Source organism: Thalia democratica, chromosome 4, assembly GCF_965202585.1.
Source record: "Thalia democratica chromosome 4, ktThaDemo2.hap1.1, whole genome shotgun sequence".
Lineage (NCBI taxonomy): Eukaryota > Metazoa > Chordata > Thaliacea > Salpida > Salpidae > Thalia > Thalia democratica.
Genome location: NC_139168.1, coordinates 64,709,207 through 64,732,424, shown reverse-complemented (window position 1 = coordinate 64,732,424; position 23,218 = coordinate 64,709,207). Strand labels below are relative to the sequence as shown.

The 23,218-nt window shown below is 29.3% G+C and overlaps 1 protein-coding gene across 1 annotated transcript in view; it reads right to left on the bottom strand.

Moving 5' to 3' along the window:
* LOC145833555 (CD109 antigen-like) overlaps positions 1 to 23,218 on the bottom strand; it is a 53,498-nt gene that overhangs the window by 2,225 nt on the left and 28,055 nt on the right. Inside the window, exons 6-23 of the mRNA XM_082940723.1 lie at positions 11,199 to 11,401; positions 10,720 to 10,844; positions 9,917 to 10,037; positions 9,275 to 9,505; positions 8,187 to 8,269; positions 7,617 to 7,749; positions 6,064 to 6,240; positions 5,262 to 5,477; positions 4,761 to 4,913; positions 4,154 to 4,322; positions 3,821 to 3,953; positions 3,281 to 3,333; positions 3,074 to 3,182; positions 2,272 to 2,389; positions 1,726 to 1,839; positions 1,165 to 1,380; positions 698 to 833; positions 92 to 287 (exon numbers count right to left, since the gene is read on the bottom strand). Of these exons, the coding sequence (XP_082796849.1) occupies positions 92 to 287; positions 698 to 833; positions 1,165 to 1,380; positions 1,726 to 1,839; positions 2,272 to 2,389; positions 3,074 to 3,182; positions 3,281 to 3,333; positions 3,821 to 3,953; positions 4,154 to 4,322; positions 4,761 to 4,913; positions 5,262 to 5,477; positions 6,064 to 6,240; positions 7,617 to 7,749; positions 8,187 to 8,269; positions 9,275 to 9,505; positions 9,917 to 10,037; positions 10,720 to 10,844; positions 11,199 to 11,401 (2,686 nt within the window). The remainder of the gene's footprint in view (positions 1 to 91; positions 288 to 697; positions 834 to 1,164; positions 1,381 to 1,725; positions 1,840 to 2,271; positions 2,390 to 3,073; positions 3,183 to 3,280; positions 3,334 to 3,820; positions 3,954 to 4,153; positions 4,323 to 4,760; positions 4,914 to 5,261; positions 5,478 to 6,063; positions 6,241 to 7,616; positions 7,750 to 8,186; positions 8,270 to 9,274; positions 9,506 to 9,916; positions 10,038 to 10,719; positions 10,845 to 11,198; positions 11,402 to 23,218) is intronic.

Sequence of the window (23,218 nt, the reverse complement as noted above, 5' to 3'; positions counted from 1 at the left end):
AAACAAAATATGTTTTCAAAAATAGTCTACACGAAACTTGAAAAACCACACTGTGCTTCGAACACATAACCTCACAAACACAACAACAAACTTGAGCTGGTTCTGGAATCCGGTGACGATGTGCTGGTACACCTTGGCGGAAGTCTCGCCGTCCAGCTGATCGGTGTGCTGGAGGTACAAGGCCACGAAGACGTCCGGAGCGAAGTTTATCATGTTCTGCTCCCCGCACCCCCGCGGCTCCCTGATCAGGTTGCCCAGGTTGTCCAGCGTGCTTGCCAGTATGTCGCCTGTTGTGACGTCATAACGGTGTTACGTATTTTTGATTGTTTAATAATTTTTATAATGGTGTTACGTATTTGTGATTGTTTAATAATGTTTAAAATGGTTATAGCGTTTTTTATAAGTGTCCAAGAAAAACGTGAGCTATTTCTTCAGACAGTAAATTAATAAATTTTTCAAAGAGCAAGTTTTATTAAAACAATTCAATTCTTTCTATTTGAATATGACGTTTTCACCTACATTACAGTTAGTTAGTTAATTCTAAAGTTACAGTTAGAATTAAAATATAAAGTGCTTTCAACTTAAAATAGCTAAAGGTGTATTTTTTAAAACAATTTATGTTTTTCAAGTTATCTTAATATATAAATATTAAATACACATTGAAAAAATTTAAATAAAATAATATTAAAAATCTCACCATAGATCAATAACTGGAGCGATTTCGATTCAGGAACAAACCCTGTTTCGGGAAATTCAACCTGAAAAGTGTGATTTGATACATCTTCAGCGTCTAAAATAACTGATTCCGTATTGCACACTCTGATACCTCCCGGCTGAAAATACATACTTAATATTGTAACAATTTTTTAATATGATAACAAAAAGTATCTTAAAATTGCAGGAAACTAATTTTGATTAAAAAAATACAAAGCTTGATGGCTCATTGGATTCAAACCGTTCTTTACAAAAGCAAGCTTTAATTTACTACAAAATTTCAAGGTTGAAACTAGTGATCTACCGGATCCGGATCTTTTTTTTTTTCAAAATGATATCCGGCCGGATCCGGATCTAATAAGTCAATATCTGGCCAATTATGAACCCGGATAATTAGATCCGGTAGAACACTAGCTGAAACAGTATTTCTAAAAGCGCGAAAGCCCTAACCTTCACGACGAGAGTGTTTCTGACGGCGTCCGCCTTCGAAGTTCCTTCAGCCACAACCTCGATATCAATATCGCCGTGTCTGAGCAGCCTGACGGGTATGGAGGCCGCCTGCGACTCCTGGCTTTTCACGTTCACCTCCCTGATGTTGCTGCTTCCCTCCCCCTCAACCTCTTCCACCACCTCGTAGTCCTCCGACTCCGCCAGCGTCACTCTCACCTGCGAGGGGAAATTACCTTTCAGCGAAGACTTTTTGAAACGCGCTGCTGCATTTTTGCTTGAAATTTAACGTTTTTGTTTAAGTTTTTTTTTGGCAACATTGCTAAAAACTCATAAAATCTGAAGTGAGGGTTGTAAAATGAAAAAGTGAAAACCACAGATCTCACAGCGAACAGTACTCAAAGTAATTCGGTCAATAAAAAATTTTTGTAAGTGACAAGTACTTTTGACATACTCAATAAACATTGGTATAGTTAAAAGAGCATGAAATGAACATTTGACAAGCAAAAAAAATAAAATAAGATGGATAAATAAACTTAGCTAATAATATAAGTGCATATATACAAATTGATTTGAAGACAGGTAGTTGAACACGATAGCTTGAACAATTATAACTTCATTTCTTTTCACGTTTAATGGAAGATTCAGCGTTACAAAAAAATCTCTGAACAATGTGATCTGAAAATAATTAATTAGTTAAGTATTTTAATGACTTTTATTAAATACTACTATTTAAATGTATTACTAATATGCTTGTTTTAAAAAAAATACGTCGTGTCTGTATTACAAATTATAAAATAATTAAAAGATTAATACATTTATTTCAACTACTTTACTACATTACCTTAAACTTATACCAATACATTAAAAAACAATAATGCTGATCCAAAATTCATAGCAACAAAACATGTAATTTACTTCTTTGTTTAACACTAGACTTTAAATCAAGCAATATATATATATATATACTATAACCAAGTTATTTTTATACCAAAACAAATGAAGTGATTTTTTAATGTAACATTTTTTTTTTGAAAAAAAACTTTAATATAAAAAAATTTATCACTATTTAACAACAATCTTCCCGCAAAAAAAAAAATCAAAACGAACCCTGGTCTCATCAGCAATTCCGAGCCCATTGACAGTGTCCAAGGCGAAACAGTTGATGTTGTAAGTTGTGACAGACGCGGGCGCGTTTTTGTAGTTGAAGGTGTACGTGTCGCTTTTTCTGTTGGTTTGCATGCTTACCGTTATCTTGTTTGGTTTTTGAGAAATACTAAAGTAATTAGTCTACATCAAGGGTGGGCAACCTACCAACTAGCTAAACTTATCCGGCCTAAGACTGATTTTTTAGTTAAAAAAACCTGTAAAAAATTAACTGACTTTGATGCAAATTTTATGACTACTTTGTTTAAACTTAGTGGTTGAAAAGCATCGTTTTAAGTACAATTATACACAGCCAACAATAAGTTTTTGTTTAATAATCTCGCAAAAAAATTTTTGCACATATTACCAACGGACAAAAGAAGTTACCCGCCGTGGGTTAACATAAAAAAAACTATTTAGGTCTTTATGGAACTAAAGAACAAACCTATCGGTAGAAGAATCATTTAAAATAAAAATTATTTGTTTTGATCAAATTAGGTCACTCGTTTTTTAACTTAAATTTTTCTGTTTATTTCAAAACTTCATTATACTTAGAAACTTTATTTTAAAGATATTTAAGTTTTCAATTTTTTTTCAAAAACTGGAACCTAATTCATTAAACTTATAGCAAGCTTTATTTCAATCAAAAAAAACGAGTAACTAAAAACTGCTTCAGAACTTTTAGTAATTAAACTTTGACAAGCACGTAAGCATCAAAGTTGAAAAAAAAACAGTTGAAAACTATTTGAGAAAATGTTTTGCGTACCCTGCGTTTAAGTCCAACCAAAGCCAAACTTCGGGAAAATTTTTACTAACTTCCGTTTCGGTTATTCCTCCGTCATCAGCTGCAGGAAGGGGCTGACCTCTAAGCATTGCTGCAAAGTGTTGAATTTTGTTATGACGTCATAATTAGCGTTTAATGTTTCAAGAAAAAAAAGGCGTCCATTTGCAGAGTTTTTTTTGAAAATTCTACAGCTTTTATAAAAAACATCAGTTCTCAACAGAACGTTTTTGGTTGCGTTCTGCCTGAAGATGCAACTTTTTGGCTCGTGAAAAATAAATAGTTCTGTTAGCAAACAAACATATTGGTATCCGGCAGCCCCAGAGAAACATTTTTTTTGTTAAAAAAAGCTATCTGAAGTAATGAATGGCGTTCGGTCGGACTTCAACACAAAGTACGGCTTATATATAGATTAAGTTGTTTTTTAGTTTACTTTTGAAATCTTATTGCATTAGACCATAAGATTTTAATACTTTTTTATTAAAAGAATTCAAAATAAACTTGTTGCATTTAAATAAAACAATGAAAACGAAATAAAATTCAGGCATAAAAAGTCGAGCTTTGTTGAATATTATTCTTTTTTTTGTCTGTTTTATTTCAGGTAAAAAATTTACATTTTAATAAGATCGCTTCAAGTTAATAAAGGATAACATTCACAATTCCCAAAAAGAACACAAAAACCGAATCATTCAAACAGAGGAACGACTTGGTATGCCCGTGTGTGAAATTTACCCGAGGTTGGCTTGGAAGTGGATCCACACGTCTAGATGGACGTTCCGGACGCTTCCCGTGAACTCCGTCACCGCTTTCTCATCTGTTGACGCTTCGGCCAGAATCATTACGAAATCGTCACCGTATTCGACAGCTTAACACGTAATAAATGTTTAGTGACTTTAAAACTCACTGTATTATTCAAACTTTGCCAATACACTCGCTTATATTTTGCAACTGAGTTTCGCACAAAAGTTGCATCGGAGGCAGAAGGCAAAGGTCACCAAATACAAAAGCTCAACTTAACAAACAGTTACAAGTACAAATCAAAAGCATGCAAAATTCAAAACTAACGAAAATCGTCCGGTCTTCTGGGGTAATTGGCGTCGGTGAGCACTATTAACCCGGCCTGATCGAACAGCTCGGACACCACTGTGGTGTCCCCGACGAAAAACCACCGCCAGAAACCTTGCAGCCCGTCCTCGGGTTGGGTGGGAGAGTAGGACTGCAGGTCTTCCACTATCTGTAAGTTTAAAACCGCTAGTTGGCAGTCAGTAGCGTGGTGTTTAGCGGGGGTGCAGAAAAGATTACAAATATTTGAAAAACTGTTCAAATTTTATTAAGATTAAAGTACCACAGTCACGACGACTCTTTTGTAGATTTTTTTTTGTTAACAATAACATTGACATGATATAGTAATACATATATTTTTTTAGGTTATGTATCTGCTCAAATGATCCACCCCACGCGACGCCCCGGTTGGCACAACAACCACTTTTATAACTTAGCTATTTAAAGCTTAACAACAGTAAGTCGTCCGAATTTGAGCTGGGAGCCTTCTTAAGTTTTAAATAAAAAGTGGGAAGAACAAAACAAGTGGACTCGAAAAAGGGCGCGCCTAATCACGTTCAGTACAAAAAAAAGTTTTAATAAAAAAATAATAAAACAGCTGTTAATTTACCGCATCAACGGTAATTTCGTTGTCGTTCTCCCGCAACAGAAGGGCCCTCTGATCGACTCCGTTGCACGCTACCAAAGTGTTCAAACCGTTGCTTTTCGTAAATATAATTTCCCCACTGCGTTCCTCATCGGGCTGCGACACTTCAACTGAAATCTGTTTTAATAATTTGTGACTTTTATGTTTGAAAGCTTCCTTCAAGAAGCTTGTTGAAACAGCAATGTGAGCGTTTAATAATTTTTTTTAACTTTACTTGGCAAAGACTTGTGTAAAAAAAAAAAAACACTCCTTATGTGCAAACTTGAAAATGTAGCAGCACAACAATATTTAAATGTAACAACAAATATGACATAACTGAAATTGAAAGACATGTTTCAAAAAATTCTTGTTTTAAACTCTAAATTGTAGGCACAGCTAAAAGCAAATATCACTTTTATTTATTCTCAAAGCATTTACGTTGTGGTCAAACTTAACTTTCAAACAAGAAAACTATAAACATTAAACCTCATTTTTTAGGACAAATTCAACGTTTAAACTCTTGGAGTCGGCAACAACTTCCCCGTCATCACTGACATACGACACAACTATGGTCACCATCGGAACGTAAGAGTTGAACACCTCGAAGTTGATGGTCGCCGTGGTCACGTTGCCTTCCTTCGAGGCTTTAAAATCCTCGATGTTTAATCGATGCGTTTCAATGACTCTTCCTCGCGACATGGCCTGTATGCGGGAAGTATAAAGCTTTACAAATCGACAACCGTAAGGTTTCGTTCGTGTACCAGACACTAGGACCAAGTGTTTTGGGCGCTTTATTTTTTGTTATAAACAACGTGTGACGCGGTTGTTAAAAAGCTGCAACAAAAGTCGTTAACACAAGATGATTTCGCGGTGTGGTAGTTTTGTTGACGGAAAAAAAAAAGCTTAGATTGTGAAAGCTGAAACAACAGCTCGAGGGTATGCATTAGATAAATTTGCTCATAAAAATAAAAATATTTCAACAGGTTTTTGGCAGATAGATAAAAATAACCCGAGTTAAGTGGTCTTAAAACGAGCCGTTTTTTTTTTAATTCTTTGTGTACTTGATTTTTTCACTATGAGCAAACATGTATTGAAATTTTGCACTTTTATATATTGCTACATTTTAGTTTATTAAAAAAAAACGTAATCAGAGTAAAACTATTTTCTAATAACTTTTTTTTTTATTTCAGTAAAAACACTTTGAGAGCAATTTAAACAAGGGTTTTTGTACTTACAAAGTTGTCTATTATCTTAAACAAAAAGTAACAATTTAAGCAACAAAACGTACAATCCAGTCGAAATAAGGCAGCGGCTTGGTGAATGCGATTTGAAAGCTGTACAGGTTGCCCGGTGAAACGGTCTGATCTTTCGGCCCGGTCAGCTGCACGTAGCTGCCCGATGGGGATTCCAGAAACTCTGACGCCCAGTTCTGCTCCCCGGCCCCCGACACGTCCGCGCTGTACGCCTGAGATAAATTTCACAATTTACTATGAATAAAATTAATATAATTTGCTATAATCCCCCGTTTAGCAGTTCAATTAAAACAAACATCTGCAGAGATTTCATAAATTTAGTTAGAAATTCAACAAAAACAACCCGTTATCAAAAGTATTCAAAAGGCATAATATGCGAATGAGCTACTCATTTACGGCTAGAAAAAATATTTTAAATGGATTTTTATTAAGCTTTGTTCCAATTGGTTAAAAGAGTTCTGCCAAAAAGCGAAAATGTTAGGTGTGTTACAAGCAATAGCAGTGGATATAGTTGCTTGTCGCGTAACTTCGAGTGTTGATCACAGGTCAAAATAACCGTAGAAAATTTAAATTGGTATGAATGGGCTAATGAAAAAGTTAATTTTTATGTCATTTTTAATTTAATGTATGTGCTGTAGAGCTAAAGTCAACAGAAATTTTCAGTCGAAATTAATTGCTTAACATTAGAATTTTTAAGCTATTTTTGAACTTAAAACAACATTGAAGTTTAAAAAATATTCTTTTTATGTATCTACCAATATAAAAACACATATGAAATATACCATCCGATATTTTTTGAAAATTTTTAATTTTCACGGCACAAAAATTTAAGACAGCTTACTGAACTTCATGTTCAAAATAATCATCATCATTTTACTAAACTTTGTAAAAAAACAATGTAGTTAAAAATTCGACTAGTAGTTTAAAACCAGTAAAACAAACTAGTCCTCCAGCTAAAAACAATTCTTTTTAAATGGACCTCACCCTGAAAATAGCCCATTTTAGATGAACTTAAAACAACATTGAAGTTTAAAAAATATTCTTTTTATGTATCTACCAATATAAAAACACATATGAAATATACCATCCGATATTTTTTGAAAATTTTTAATTTTCACGGCACAAAAATTTAAGACAGCTTACTGAACTTCATGTTCAAAATAATCATCATCATTTTACTAAACTTTATAAAAAAACAATGTAGTTAAAAATTCGACTAGTAGTTTAAAACCAGTAAAACAAACTAGTCCTCCAGCTAAAAACAATTCTTTTTAAATGGACCTCACCCTGAAAATAGCCCATTTTAGATGAACTTAAAACAACATTGAAGTTTAAAAAATATTCTTTTTATGTATCTACCAATATAAAAACACATATGAAATATACCATCCGATATTTTTTGAAAATTTTTAATTTTCACGGCACAAAAATTTAAGACAGCTTACTGAACTTCATGTTCAAAATAATCATCATCATTTTACTAAACTTTGTAAAAAAACAATGTAGTTAAAAATTCGACTAGTAGTTTAAAACCAGTAAAACAAACTAGTCCTCCAGCTAAAAACAATTCTTTTTAAATGGACCTCACCCTGAAAATAGCCCATTTTAGATTTTCATCTTCTCTTTGAAGCGGCAACTCAATTGTCACGATTCCTTGTTCATCTACCGGATATCTTGCTATTTGCTTATCACCATCATTCACATTTGAATACTGGTTTTCACTGTGTTTTAACATCAGTTAGATAATCTTAATGTGCACAATTTTCTAAACCCTAGTTAATTTCTTAATAGAAAATTTTTAGCTTAATTACTGATTTTTAAAAACCTTTTTTATGATACTATCAGTTAAAAGCCCTGTGTGCTTTTAAAAAAATTGTTTAGAATCAATTGAAATTACGAAAATGCTTTCTTAAACGAAAAAGTAGATTAAAAAATTAATCAGTCAGTTTTGAAATTTTAATTTGCTTTTTATTCATAAACTATAGTTGTTCAACTTTATTTGCTAATATGGTTTTGAAAGTCTTTTAATAAGAAACGAGATTTAAACTTAATACAGGTATAAAAATAAGACTAGCATGAAAATTAAAACAAGTTTTACATATATTTATCAAAAAATAAACTAATATCAAAAAGATCAACAATTAAATGTAAAACCAACGCAAAATAGTATTCAAGAGTGACGCGATTTCTGGTTCTATCAGTTTCATCGAGTAATTTCCCGTCCTGCTCTGTCATTTTCAACTGTGAAAACAATATTTGTAAAAATTATGGCCGAAACGGTGCTAATACGATATTCAAGCTACTTGCGAAAATAGTTAATTTGAACTCAAATCGACTTTTTTTCTTAGAAAGCAATGTATAGCTAATGACTTTATCAGGGTTGCCTAATGTTTTTTGCAAATTTTCTCCAGGTTTTCAAAATTTCTTAGGTTTAAAAGTTTACACATTTTAGGGTATATTTTTAGTTTAAAATAAGTTTAAGGTAAAAAACTGTGTAAAATAGTATAACAACATTGAAAATATATCTTACAGCTTCTTTAAACAAGTTTTTAAATAAAAATTTTTTGATTATTACAAAATATTTTATCTATACTATAGATTTTTTGTGTTATATCAAAATTTTCTTACTTAACATGTAAAAGTTGTTTAAAATTCCAGGTTTTTTTTTAATTTCTCAATTTCCAGATTTTTCCAGGTTTTTTAACAAAAATTGTCAAATTCTAATTTTTTTCAGGACAGTAGGTTTTTGGCAACCCTGCTTTATACAAAGTGAATTTAACCGAAAACTGCTTTGAATCAAAAATTACTAAAAAGACTGAACTTTTTCTTCAAGAGTATAAACGCACACAAAAACAACGTACACAGCAAACTAGCTGAACTATCAATAAAAAGCAGCGATTCTTCACCTGGGGTCATTTCCCTTATTTTATGGGATAAATGTTCTCCTAATAAATACTTAAATAAGTGTTACAGAATAAGGATTCTATTTAAATTTGGTTTATGTAGCCTTAATTTTAGTAAAATTTCGGTAAAATTATGGCAATAGTAACAAATTTCAATATTTGTCAACTCAAATGCCTGAAAATTTCTGAGTTTCTAAAAGAAGCTCGATTATCAGTTTTTGAAGGTAAACTTGTTAATCACCTTCCATAAAAGGGTAATTTGTGAAAAAAAGTTTGAATATCACTGCTAAAAAGAGACCGCGGAAAACATTCCATACAAAATTAAGAGCACAACAAAACAAACATGAACGGTGTACAGCAGTCCAGGCTTGGCGGTCTTGGGCACGTGCAGCTGCTCCATTTTCACTTTGGAGGGGAAAACCCTGACGTAGGAAGTTTCGGTGGCCTGCAAGCCGGTGAACCTCTCGGTGACAGTCACCTCTACGATGAGCGACAGGTAGTAGGAGTCGGGCTCCCAGCCCAGCGACTCCAGCTGCGATCTTCTGAAGGTGAGCGACTGCGCGCCGGCGAAGGTCTGCAGAAAAACAACATGCTGTATGGGAGATGGGCGTGAAAAAAAAGTAAAAGTTTTTTCAAATTAACATTGAGGAGTGTTTTGAAAGTTTTTGAAAACTTGTACATGAGCTTAAGTTTAAAAGTCAATACAATTTCATTATTTGATTCTGTTCAAGTTGATTATTTTTATTCCTTGATTACAAAACAATTCAAAACAAAAGTTTCTTACAAAATAAAACATTTCTTAGTTTACTAATGTTTTAAAAAACTGATCTTGTTCATGAATTTACTCTAAAATCTTACATCTAGAATAGTTTTTCAATTGTTTTGTATTTAAACACTAAGCATATCATATCTCAAAACCTTTAAAAACGAGTGCTGAGAATAAACTACTTAAGCTAAAACTTTAACTACATACAATGAGACTAACATTAAATTCTTGGCTAATATATTGACTTTCTGTTCCATCCATTCTATCATAAGAAACATATGTATAACCAAAACGCAATTTCAAAACTGCTTTACCCTTTACTGGCTTTCCATAAGTATATCTGTTGTATATAGTTAAAATAACTTTTACAAATAGATTTAAATAGTTGTATGTGTGTATAAAAATAATATATAAATAAAACAAAATTTATCAAGTTAATTTTTATATCCAAATTTAAAGCTCTTTAAAAATAACGTGACTTAAGAAAGCTCAACTTAATATTCATTTCGAAATTAATAAATTTTTTGTAGGTAAACGACTAAAGTATCAGCAATGGACTAGCTTGAAAATTAAGAATATTAATACTAAAACTGCACAAGAAAATACTTTTTAGTCAAAAAATATTTACTTGCTTTTTTAGTTTGACCCGTTCCTAGGAAAACCATTAAACTAGCTAAACGGTGTCCTTTATTTACTTATATTACTGTAAACTATGTAAAGCGGTGAAAATTGTCTTACAGCAAAAAAAAACTCTACTAAATTATACCAACTTGTAAAAAAAATTGGACTTATACCATCATGGTCTTTTAATGCAATATATTTACTTAATTAACTCTTAAAAAAGTGACTTTTGAAAAGTATTTAATTAAAAATATAATCAACACTGAAATCAAACATCTTTCTACTTTGATTGCTACTGAGCTAAAACTTACTATTGAAAAAATTGAAGCTAATTACACTTTATGTAAGCAAATAACTTAAAAAAAAAGCTTTGAGAAATATATATTAGTTGAAGAACTAACCTAGCATTAAACTTTATCAAAATGTAATCGGATCCTTTGTGCAAGTACGAGGGTGCTTGAATGTTGACACTGAACTTGGGGAGATTGTAATTTTGCAGTTCAAATGTAGCTTCTTTTTTGTAACCCTGTTGGTATATTCACAGCTTTTTTCTTAAAGTACTACTTTTAGGTAGATGAACAGTAAAAACTAAACTTTTTAGTCGTTACATATCAAAGACTTTTTTATTCATATAAATTTACTTTGACTTACAATAAACAATTTAACAAGTTTTTCCTATGTTTGGGCTGTCAAACCAATAAAAGTAACTCAGTTTACCTAATGTATTAAGAGTAAAAGTTTCTACAAAAATTTAAAGGTTTAAGCATACTTTTCTAAACTTAACTTATTTAAAGCATATGAACAAACTGAACCTTAACTAAACAAAAACAAAGTTATATTTTTGCTTTAAATATTTAATTTTCACAAAAAAAAATCTTACTGATACTTCATCTTGAACAGAAATGGTCCATTCTCCATGGAGAGCATTGTGCGAAGTTTGCAGTATTCCACTGTAAACTCCGGTGTTCAAACTCTGACCAGCTTCCAACATCACCACGAAGTTGTCTGGATTTCGGACTTCCACTTTCACTGTGGTGGTTGAAGGCAGCAGGTCCTCATCAAGAACTACTGCTCTAAACTGAACTGTGGAAACACATACATGACAAAAATAATTGTTTAGTTGTTTCAGTTTAAATTGGTGATATACTGGAAACTTTTTCAAAATGTTACCTGACCTGATCCATAAAACTAAAATTTTTTAAACTATTTATGCCTCATTAGATTCTAAGAAATTGTTGGCAAAAGTCTAACAGAGCAAATTCCTGGACTTTCATGTGCCATGAAGCAAACATAAATTGGCATAAATTTTTGATCATATCACTTGGTTCATCAGACCATAAGCCTTTATTAAACTGAGACCCTGGTTTTGTTTTATTTTTTTTTTTAGAAACTTGTTAATCAGTTGCAACTAGAGAAACTATTTGTATAATATATTGTTTAATACTTGAAACATTATTAGCTAATTCATATTTAATGCCAAACAAATAAATAAAACACTCTAAGTTTTTTTTTCCTCTGTGATAGTTTATACGTATTACACTACTTTTTGTCAGAACTTAATAGTAGAACAAATTTAAAATTATGAAAAGTTTTTAAAGAAAAACACAAAAAGTTAAAACTAACAAAGTAATAACCACAATAAATAATCAGTGTAAAGTAATAAATAATTAAACTCAATTACTACTAACGGATAAAAAATAGTTAATTTAACTAAATAAAGACACTTTGTAATCAAATTCCTTCTGTTAACACAGTTCTGGTTTCTCCAAAAATATAGAGATAGCCTCCAACTTCACGAGATCAAACACACTATTGCAATGATGGATTATTCTAAATCTGGATATGTCATATTTCCTAGCACAATCTCTATTATTTATTAGATGTTATGCAGCTGAAGATCTTTTTGCTGCGATTTTTGTTGCTATTGTCTTAATTTCAGGTTCTTGTTCAATGAATTTCAATACACAAGCAGGTAGATGTTCTTTTATCCTGGTTTTTAAGTGCCTAGAGGTCTGACCGATATAGCTCTTTTCGCAAGAGCAATTAAACTTGTACACTATACAACTTTTGTCTTGGTCAGGTATCGGGTCCTTCAACTGAACTTTTAATAAAGATTTTGAAAGAAACATAACTCTTGGAAGCACTTGATTGTAAGATGTTTTTGTTAAGTCTTTTACTTTGCTCTCAAATACTCGTGATTTTTCTCCAATATAAGGTAGTTTTAAAATTGCTTGGAACTTCTCCGGTCCAAATAGCCTTGGTTGATTTATGTTATTGTGGTGTGATTTTATCACCCTCTTAATCAAATCTGGTGGGTAACCATTTTTTATTCACTCAACCTCTGAATGAAGCAATTCTTTCGAACAGATTCTGTATGCTCTATGGTATAGTGTTTTGATTAGGTTTACTTTTCGTTTCTTACTACAAAACGATTGGTAGTGTAAGTATTGCCCAGTGAAAGTTGTTTTTCTATAGACATTCGTTAAGAAGCTTGTTTTATCTTTTATAATCAATATATCTAAAAATGGCAGCTGGTTGTTCTCTTCGACTTCTCTAGTAAAAGAAATCTTTTCATGTAAAGAGTTTAATTTTTGAAAAATTGCATAATTTTATTTCTGTTTTGGATATAACCAAACAATCGTCAACGTATCTTATGTAGACAACCTGTGAAGACAAATCGTCAGCAATTTTGGATTCTAAATAAATTGTATTCAAATAAATATATTGTTTATTGAACAATAAAAAGGAGCTCAAAAAGTTTGGTTCAAGGACCTGGTGTACAAAAGAACCTTTTGCTTATCAAGTCGTACACCACATGCTTATAAAACTTCTTACAAGCTATTAGCCTTAATTTTTATCATTTAAATATTTTGTAATAAAACAATCAGTTAAACGAAATGAAAGAAAAATCAGTATTTGTAGATTAACAACTGCAAGTTTCTGCGGTTGCAACAAATTAATAAGTTTCTACAAAAACAAAACCAGAGTCTCAGTCCGGGGCTTGTGATCTGATGATATAAGTGATATTATCACAACTTTAAATTACACTCCAAATATTTTTTTTGTTTATTGATTATTGTTATGCTCTATGGACCTGATTAACTAATAGTTGAAAAACTAAAAGTAAATTACTTCTCGTTAATAGGTGTTAAACCAATTAACGTTGTTATAAAACTTTTAATAAAGTATGCAAAAATTAAAAATTTATTTAAAGATATAAAATTATACCAAATTTTATTTTAGTTATAAAAAATACTATTTATTTTCAAAGAGGTAAATTATTAACAAATAAAAATAAAAGTAATCAAAAAATATATTATTTTTGCTGTAAGATAATATTTTTATAACGGTCTAAACTTACTGTATATTATAAATTTAGTTACTGATCAAAACAAAAAGAATCTAAAGAATTTTTAAATTGTGTAAAAGTTTGAAAAGAACTAACTGTACTAAAAGTATATATTGCTTATTAAGATTATCTCACGTTTTGAATAAACCTTCCTTAAAATATTTATAACAACTTTAAGAAGGCAATTTTATTTTATTTTTTTTAACCAAAACTTTTTTTTTAAATTAAAACTCTAAATATAATCTTATTAATAAGTAGAAAAAAATCATTTTAAAAATGTTCAAAAATATTTGATTCTAAAAAGATTTGAACAAAACAAATACATCTCTAAAATTTCATAAAGATTGAACAGGAGAAGTTTGAAAAAAGACTGCTTAAAAACTGCAGAAAGATTTTCTATGAGATAAGTTTTTTTGCCTTTTTAGTGGTTTTCTTTCATTAACAATTTATTTAGAATGGTAACTTTGATTGCCATGGTGGTTTTTTAGGAACTTATTCAATTTTGTAAAAGTGCAAGTTTACTTGCAGTTTTTAAGAGAAAATTTAAGTTCACAGTTAGAAACTGTATTTAACGGCATTGGGAGAATTCAGTTTTCTCACAACTTGGTTTTATTCTGCAGAGTTTTAAATCTTCAAGTTGCTCTTAATAAATCTTTAAATAATTTTTGAGATATAGCAGATTAAAATTGGAGAGTACAGTAGGCTTTTTATGGAAGAGATAAATTAAAATTGCAAATAAGTAAAAATCACTAAAAATTTATCTCCTCCTATGCTTTTAGAGATATAGCAGATTAAAATTGGAGAGTACAGTAGGCTTTTTATGGAAGAGATAAATTAAAATTGCAAATAAGTAAAAATCACTAAAAATTTATCTCCTCCTATGCTTTTAGAGATATTTTCAGGAAATGTTCCTTGCAATGTTTTTAAAAATTTAGTGTAAGGAATTGTTAAATTTTTAACTTGAACTTTTTTGTTCAAAAACTAACAAAAAATTGACTTTTTTTTTGTTTTTTGTTCATAAAAATTTTGTATTTTAATTATTTTTTCATTAATTACAACAGATTTTCTAAATACTGCAAAGAATATTTCCTGAAAATTTGCGGTATTCATCTCTAAATACATAGAAGGACATAGACTTCTAGTGATTTCTACTTATTTGCAGTTTTAGTTTCTCCTTCCATAAGGAACCTATTGCACTAACGGACTTTTACCAGCTATATTTCAAAAGTTAACTGAATTATAAAAGTAATTAAAAAGCAATTTGTAGCTTAGTTAAAACTCTATAAAATAAGACCAAGTTGTGAAAAAGTGACCCTTATGCCCTTAGGATAAAGTAACAAAAAAGATACTGTAAAAAAGTTTAATAATAAAATACACATATTAAGAAAAGACACATTAATAGGTAATTTACAACATTAATAAAATTTTAAAAATATTTACCAAAGGTTATAAAACAAACAATACAGCACATAAAAATTAAACTTAAAATTAATATTTCTTATTAACAGTGACCTAATTGTCCTGGCAGGTATTTTTTTTTTGAAGTTGAAATTAAAATGCTTTCTTTTTTAACTTGCAAACTCAGATCACTAGTTGTGTTACTGAAGACAACATTATCTGTACCAAGCAGTGTTCCTTCAACAGTGAAGTTAAAAGTTTGACCTGCATCAGTAAAGTCTAAAGCTATCTGAAAAGGTTAATTAAAATAAAGTTTGACAAAGTTTGAGATTTTATAGAAGTTTAATCAAATATTTTTGAATTTAAGAGATTTTTGAATGAGATGAAAAGACTTCTTTCTACTTTCTCAAAAGTAATTTTCATTTGAATACCAGCTAAAAAAAATTAAATTTACAAACTTGAGGTAAAGCAAGTGTCTTTTTAGCTTAAATACAATTCAAAAAAATAAATATTTCAAATTTATGTATATCTCATAAGTATACATTACTAACTTCAGTAAACTTCAGCTTTTAGCAATTATAAAAAATAACTTATACTTAATGTTAACTTTAGTATCTACAAAACTATTTGAAAGAGTAAAATATAATTTATAAAATGCTTACGTTTTGGCTGAAGATGATATTCTTTGTAGAACCTAAAAAATGTGATTTTTTTATTTCAACAGATAGTTTTTCCTGTAAAAAAGTGATTCACAATGGGCCAGAATTGTGCTGAACTAGACTTAAAAATAAAATTTTGTATAAAATCAATAATTGTATTTTTTTTCAAAAATATTTATTCAATGTAGATTAAGATTATACCAATTGAATTTTTTAAACTAAGTAACAATACTCATAAAAAACAAAAGCTATCTGACTTTAAGTAGGTGCTTATTGAAAAAATTTTGACTGTATGATTCTTTTTTTTTTTAACTTGATTTATAACTCTAAAATGAAACTTATATTTCAATAGTTTTTGTGTTGTAACAGCTTGTAAATGTTTAGTAGATACCAAATATATAGTTTTGATAAAGAAACAGAACTTTTTCCTTTGAAGTCAATCAACAAAACTTTGATACAAGAAATTCTATAAGGTATTTTCAAAAAACATGCTGGGTAAAACTGAAATAGTAAAAATATATAATCTTTGATTTAGCTGAATTTTTTTTTTTAATTATTAAAATCAGCTCGTTCAAAAATAATATTTTTACTTTTCTTGATTAAAAACAAAAAAAATTGATGTTTTTTTTCAATATCAGAAATATATGATGAAACCACAAATTAAATTTATTAAACAAAATTTTAAATACCCCTTTGAGTTATCAAAAAAAATTGTTAATGTATTTTTTAAAGGTTTCCTTTTTGACTTTTAAAGATATCAAAATTTGAGTTATGCTAAAATTTTTCAAATTGTCTTCTGCTAACAAGCATAACTTATGTTGTAAACGGAGTTATAAATTTTGAGTTGAAGTACTAAATGTCATAAGATCTTGACTTTGTACCTAATAATTTTTAAAGAAAAATTTTTAAAATATATTTTTGTAGAGTTGCTGGCCCACTGTGTGATTTTTTACTAACTAATGAGTTGTGCACTTTAGACTTATCTAACTATAAAAAATTACTTCTTTCTAAAAACTGTATAAGAGTCTTTTTAAGTTTTTGCTTCTTAAAATTTTTCATAATATAAATTAACTCTTAAAAAAAGAGGTTTTTGTTTAATTTGAGAATCAAAGCAAGTTTATAGAAAGTGTTAGCTTTTTTTTTGAAAAGTGCACATGAACATATCTCTTAAACAACTGTATATATAATAAAAACAAATTATACCTCTTGTTACTAAAAAAGGGTCAGTAGTAAAATCAATATCACCCCCAGATGAAACCAATGAGGCTTTCACGTTTACATCTTCTACGTGTAAATTTTGTATAGTAAATGATGTTCTTTCTCCTCTTTGTACAAACTTTGATAAGTATAAAGTGTAGGTTGGTGTATAACTGTAGGCAATATTATTTGAAGTTATTAAAATAGTTTAGTTTAAGTAACAGAATAATTTTATTACAGCAAGAAGTTGTAATTGAAACAACTTTTGAAAAAAGTCTAGTTTATTCTTCAAAATTCTTAAAAACTTTTTACTAAAAAAAATATAGTTGATTAAAAGTTGTAACAATAAATTTAATTCTAAATAAAATTGTAGAAATTTATGCAATTATAAACCAACTTTTCAGAAAAGACAGTTCTAATTCCAAAAAATATTAAACAGTACAGACATATATTACTATTTAATAATAACATACTAAATATACTAAAAAAAATCAAGTTTATTTTTGTGGAAATGCAAATTTACTACAAGTTATCATTCTCCTTAAAGTAAAAATCCAACTTTATTCAATAAAAATTTAAACTAGCTTGAGTTATTGGCTAAAAATTGATTTGCAAATTAATTTTAAAATTGATTATATTGAAATTAAATATAACATTATTAAAACATTGTATTTAAGAAAATAGTATAATTAAAACTTTGAGTATAAAAAAAAACAGTTTTCTATTATTATCATTTCTAGGCTTTGTTAAATAATATATATACAAACTAGCATGAGTTAGCTTAAAAGAGTACCAACAGTACCATTTATTTACAAAAAAATTGAATACTTTTAGCTATACATAAACTAGACTACTTAAACTTGGATTTTTTTTTAGTTTATAATTTATATCATAAAATTAACATGTTAATAAGTTTGAGTAACTGATGATCTTATTTTAAAACTTTTATAAACTCATATTGACAATTATTTTATAGTTTTAATTTAATTCTTTATGACTTATAACTTAACTAAACTTTGTGAACAAGTATTAAGTTTTTATTTTGTACAAAAAAAATTTATCAATTTTTTTATATCCACTACCTAAACTATGCAGTTTTTTGTTTGATATAAGTTTAATTTTAAGTTTTGTAATATGAAAAAAATTAAAAAGCTAAAATATTTTAAAGTCATAGTTTAAAGATTCTACAGCTTTTTTTCAATAAGTTATATATAATTAAAAAAAAATTAGTCTTTAAGAAATATATTAAAACTTATGAAATGGTATAATTACTTAAAAATTGTGTAAAAGAGTCTAAGTTGAAGAATGTGAAACTGAGCTAGTAGTTTAGTTTAAATATTAAAAACTTACAATAGGACATCAATAAATTTAGTTTAAGTAACAATATTTAAATTAAAGAAGGTAGTCTCAAACTCTATACTTTGTAACAAAAATCAGCTTGTTCAAAAAATAAAAATTTACTTTTCATGTGTTATATGTTTATGTGTATAGTCTTAATTTATTTAAAAAAAAACAATTACCATAAACATGTTAAAATAATTAAATTTTGACAAAATTAAACTCACCTCAAGCAGTAATGAACTGCAACAAGACGCTGGAAACTGGTCTTTAACTCTGTAAGTTAATTAGTGTATTTAAATATTTTTTTGCAAATATAAAATACAGAACAAGCAATTTTACAGGAACTGAGATACTTGAAATATAACAGTATTAAGTAAAAGCTTAAGGTGGTATAAATTAAACAAGACTTTTATTTAGTTTGTAAAGTACAGTTTTAACAACATTTAATTATTCGTAGCTATGTGTATCTAAGTTGGTATTAAATTTAAAAAGTGAAATGTACAATCTTACTATATTACACATCATATAGGTAACAACTACTAAATTATTTAAATAACTCTTGTCAACCTTGAACTTAACAAAGAAATTTTACGTTCATTATATAAAAAATACTAAAATATTTATGTAAAAAGGACAACTACTAAATATATTTATCTATTAAACATGATCTGTCATATTGTGATTTTACTTAACTTTTGTTACTTACATTTAGTAGAAACTAATAGGCTGTTTATTTCTGTAAAAATTAATAAAAAAAAGTTTCAGTTGAATTAGAAATAGATGCACAACAACTGTATAGATAGAACAATAAATGGTGTTTATGTAAAGGAAATTTATTTAGTAAAAACCATGAATTTAATACTCCACTCCTTGCAACAGTGAACGGTTTTTTGGTTAAAACAAGTGTGTTACATTATATGTTATTTAACCTTTAGCAATGCAAATGAACCATACTTGTTACAACTTAAACGTCATAGCTGTTTAAGTGAAAATAAAATTGTATTTGGCTATAAAGTATAGATAATATATAGTTGTACATTATTTTGAAAAAAGCAAAAACTTTCGCATCTATACTTTAAAGACTAACTCATTATAAATGTAAGTGCGTACTTTACGCAAATGCGTACCTCTTAGTGTCGTTATCGATGTGTATAGTGTAGTTAGTAAACATGATCATATAAAGAGCATCACATACAAGTAAAGTGATACTGTAAACAAGTAATTTTATGAAAGAAAGAAAAAGTTTGACTCTCTTGGGGTAGCCAAATTTTTCAACACGAACATTTCGGCATCATACGCGTATGCTTAATGTTACACTATTAAGAGAAGCACTTGTAGTGTGCCAGAAAGCGAGCTGACGACCTAGTCAGCTTAGGGATTTTACAATGTAAAGCTATAATGAATAAATCCCTAGACGTCTAAGCGGGTAGGCGTGGTGAAGGCGGGTTGTGTGTTAGTGTTTTTGCAGGCATATAGCTTGAGTCGACGTGGCCGTCGACTCGAGCTGGAGTCGAAAGACCGCAGCTAGGCGATTAAAGGTCGTATAAAAGCGAAGAGTAAGGCACGTGCCGTCCTAAGCAAGCCGTTGAGCAAAGAAGCCGCTCTCTCAGAAGGCATAGCAGTATATGAACGAGCTCTGACATGATTCAGCCCAGTTAAAAGTACGTTTGAGTGATATTAACTAAAGCATTTCTAGAGGTGAAGCTTCGGCCGGGTACGACAGAAAATGCGAAGGCGAAGCACTCAAATTGTAACATGTAATAAGCGGCTCAGTCTCATAGTCGCTTTAAAAGTCAGAGGTGAGTAGAAGCGAAATGTTTTGAAAGGGAAGCAAGAGCTTCGAAAAAACAAATAAAAGTCAACGGGAGGGCTGCTTTTTCGAAATTTTGTGGATTGAGAAAAAAATTGTGAAGTTGAAGGAACGGTTGGTAGAGAAATAGGGAAAAAATGAAAAAAAAAATGGCGCAAAAAAGCCCCCGACGAGCCGCCGCGGCGGCTCGTCGGGGGCTTTTTTGCGCCATTTTTTTTTTCATTTTTTCCCTATTTTTTTTTAAAAGACTTTTCGTCGAAAGACGAAAGGTCTTTGTTTTTATCAAAAATTACTTTAAAAGCTACCTCAAGAGAGTCAAAATTTTCTAATTTTCTCCATGTGAATGACTATTTATTTCTTATAGAAAGTTCGTCTTAAATTTTAAAAGATGCCACTCGTTTTTTTTTTTTTGCACAAAAAGAATTGTAGAAGTTTTTAATCTACCTAGGGTTTCAAATGACCAAGTCCTTTTTAAGTTGCTAGTAAAAGTTATAATATATAATAATTATTTTCTAAAGTTAAACGAATAGTTTTATACAGTTTTAACCAATTAGGACTTTACTTTCTAGCTAGTTTAATATAGTTACAAACTTATTCCTAAGTTATGAATAAAACACACTTTAAATAAATGCAATTTACTTTATTTTCAATAATAATTCTTAGTTCTGAAGAAAGAAACTATTAAATCACGACACAAATAAAATCTATAAAAAGTATCAACAATCGTAAAAGTAAAGTTACATAAATACTAACATCAACTCCGCGATGCAGACGTTTTCTTTATTCTCGAAACTTGAATAAAACGTTAAACTTAATCGTAACTAGATCATAATGCGGAATAAATTTGCAACTCACTTTTAACGCGTATTTGAAAGACAAACGCCGATATATACTCGTCGGAATGAAATTAACTCCTTAAAATAATAAAAATGTTTGTTTTTAATACTGGAAGCACGTCACGAAATCTGCGTAGACAGTTTACAACATCCGCTTTAAAATACGAAAATGAGATGTTAATATCATTACATTGTTTCTTTTTAAATTTTCAATTTTAACGTTTTAAGCCTGGTTTTAAATAATTTAAATCCTTAAAATCCTACTTAACTTTAAACTTTTTTATAATTGTTAAAAGGCCGCGTCAAAAAAAAAAGTAAGAAAAAGAAACTGAATAACTATCTCAAAAATTACATAATTTACAAAAACTAAGATAAAACACAACAAAGTAACAATGATAGTCATTTAGTTGTCCTCAGGCTTCTTATCCTTGGGGTTCTTGTCCTTGTGCCTGTTGTCCTCGGGCATCTTCTATTCCGGCGTTTCTCTTCCGATTTCTTCTTCTACGGTGGTTTATTTAGCAGGAACGAATTGTTTTAACTCGCTTGTTCTTCTCTAAACTTCAAATTCAAAAATTCATCGAAGTCACTTGTTGACATAGGAAAATTCATCTTTTCATTGTCCAACATTGTAGTATTCATTTCAAAAATACGCGGCTCAAAAAAGAAAAAAAAAAGTTGAGATATTCTTTCAAGAAAGTTTAGTAAAAACTTCTATGTTATTATGCCACAAGACAATAACGAAACTGTCAGTATTTACTTTCAAACCCATTTTTTTATACAAAACAAAACAAAAATTAAGCATTTAAAGATGCATTAAAAGAAAATTAATAGTTTAAAAAACATGAAAAACTTTAATTTTGTTTTTAACTTAGAAAACATATGTTCTTAATATTCAACTCGCAAACTTTAATAAACAAAACAGAAAACATTTTCTTTAAAATATTTTACAAAACAATAAGTAGTATTTTCATGCACAAACTTTTAAAGGATTCAAGTATAAAATATCTCAAAAAGCAACACGAGCAATTTCTAAGCATTATAGAAATTTTAAAGAGAAAAATTTAGCGAGTGCTTTTATTCGATCGTTAACAGTCAAAACTAAATGGGAGTTGAAAGTACTTTTAAATTCAAAATTTATAGGAAAAGTTTATCACGAGTCGAATTTGAAAGCTTTAAACTTGAACTTGATTATTTTACGAGCTAAAAAAATCTGGTAATTTAGTTTTGTTTTAAAATTAGAAAAAAATGTAGTTACTAAATTTTTAATTTAAAAAAATAGGCATATTAAACTTTTCTATTTTATAATTGCTATTTGATAGCTTTTAATTAATAGTTTAATTACTAAATTGTAATTTATAATATAAAAAACTTCATAACACATCATTAAAAGTAAAAAAGCAATAAACTTTACAATTCAGAAATTTTATCAGAAAAGAATACAAAATAAATACACTTAATAGTTTCTTTCATTTTAACTTCTTAAAAAAATTACCTGATTTTAGAAAATATTAAAATAGATTTTCATTTTAAAATAAAGTTACAACTTTTTACCACTACTGAAGTTTGTTTTGTTAGTTTTACGAAAATATTTATATTTTATCTTCAAAAGGGCTTTATGATAAATGTTAAAAGTTTTAGACCTGCTAATAGTAATTCTGACTTTTTTCTATTCTGTGTTATAATCTCTTTTTTGTTAAAGGAATCTAGTACTGCCAAATTGTTTTTCTCTTTAGCTAATATGTTTCTTGATACACTGGTTTCTGATTTTGTTTTTGAGGAATGGTAATAGCCTGAGTCTTGTTTATAACTTTTAAGCTGCACTGTTGGCGTTTTATTTTTTGGTTCGCTAGCATATTTTTTATTGTAACTGCTATTTTTCTGCTGTTGGTTTCGATGTTTTTCTTTCCTTAGTTTACCTTGTTTTGCTGTAAAAGCAAAAGCTTGATAATAAGGTCTACTAGCTTTTATTTTCTGCTGTTGGAGGTTACTAGAATGATGGTTTGCGTTAAATATATTTTGTTGAAGTTTTTGATTGTAGTTTGAATTTTTATCTACAGCATACTTAGACCCTTGAACTGTTTTACCATTAGGACCTGTCACGTTTGCGGCTTCTGACATGTTATTTTTACCTACAACAATATCAAACTGGACTTTTTCTCCTTGTGCAAGAGACCTTAAGAATTTGTTAGGGTTGTTTTTGACGATAGCTGTATAATGAACAAAAATATCGCTGTTCCGATCATTACGTTGAATAAAACCGTAACCTTTGCGAACGTTAAACCATACTACTTGACCAGTTACTCCAACTGC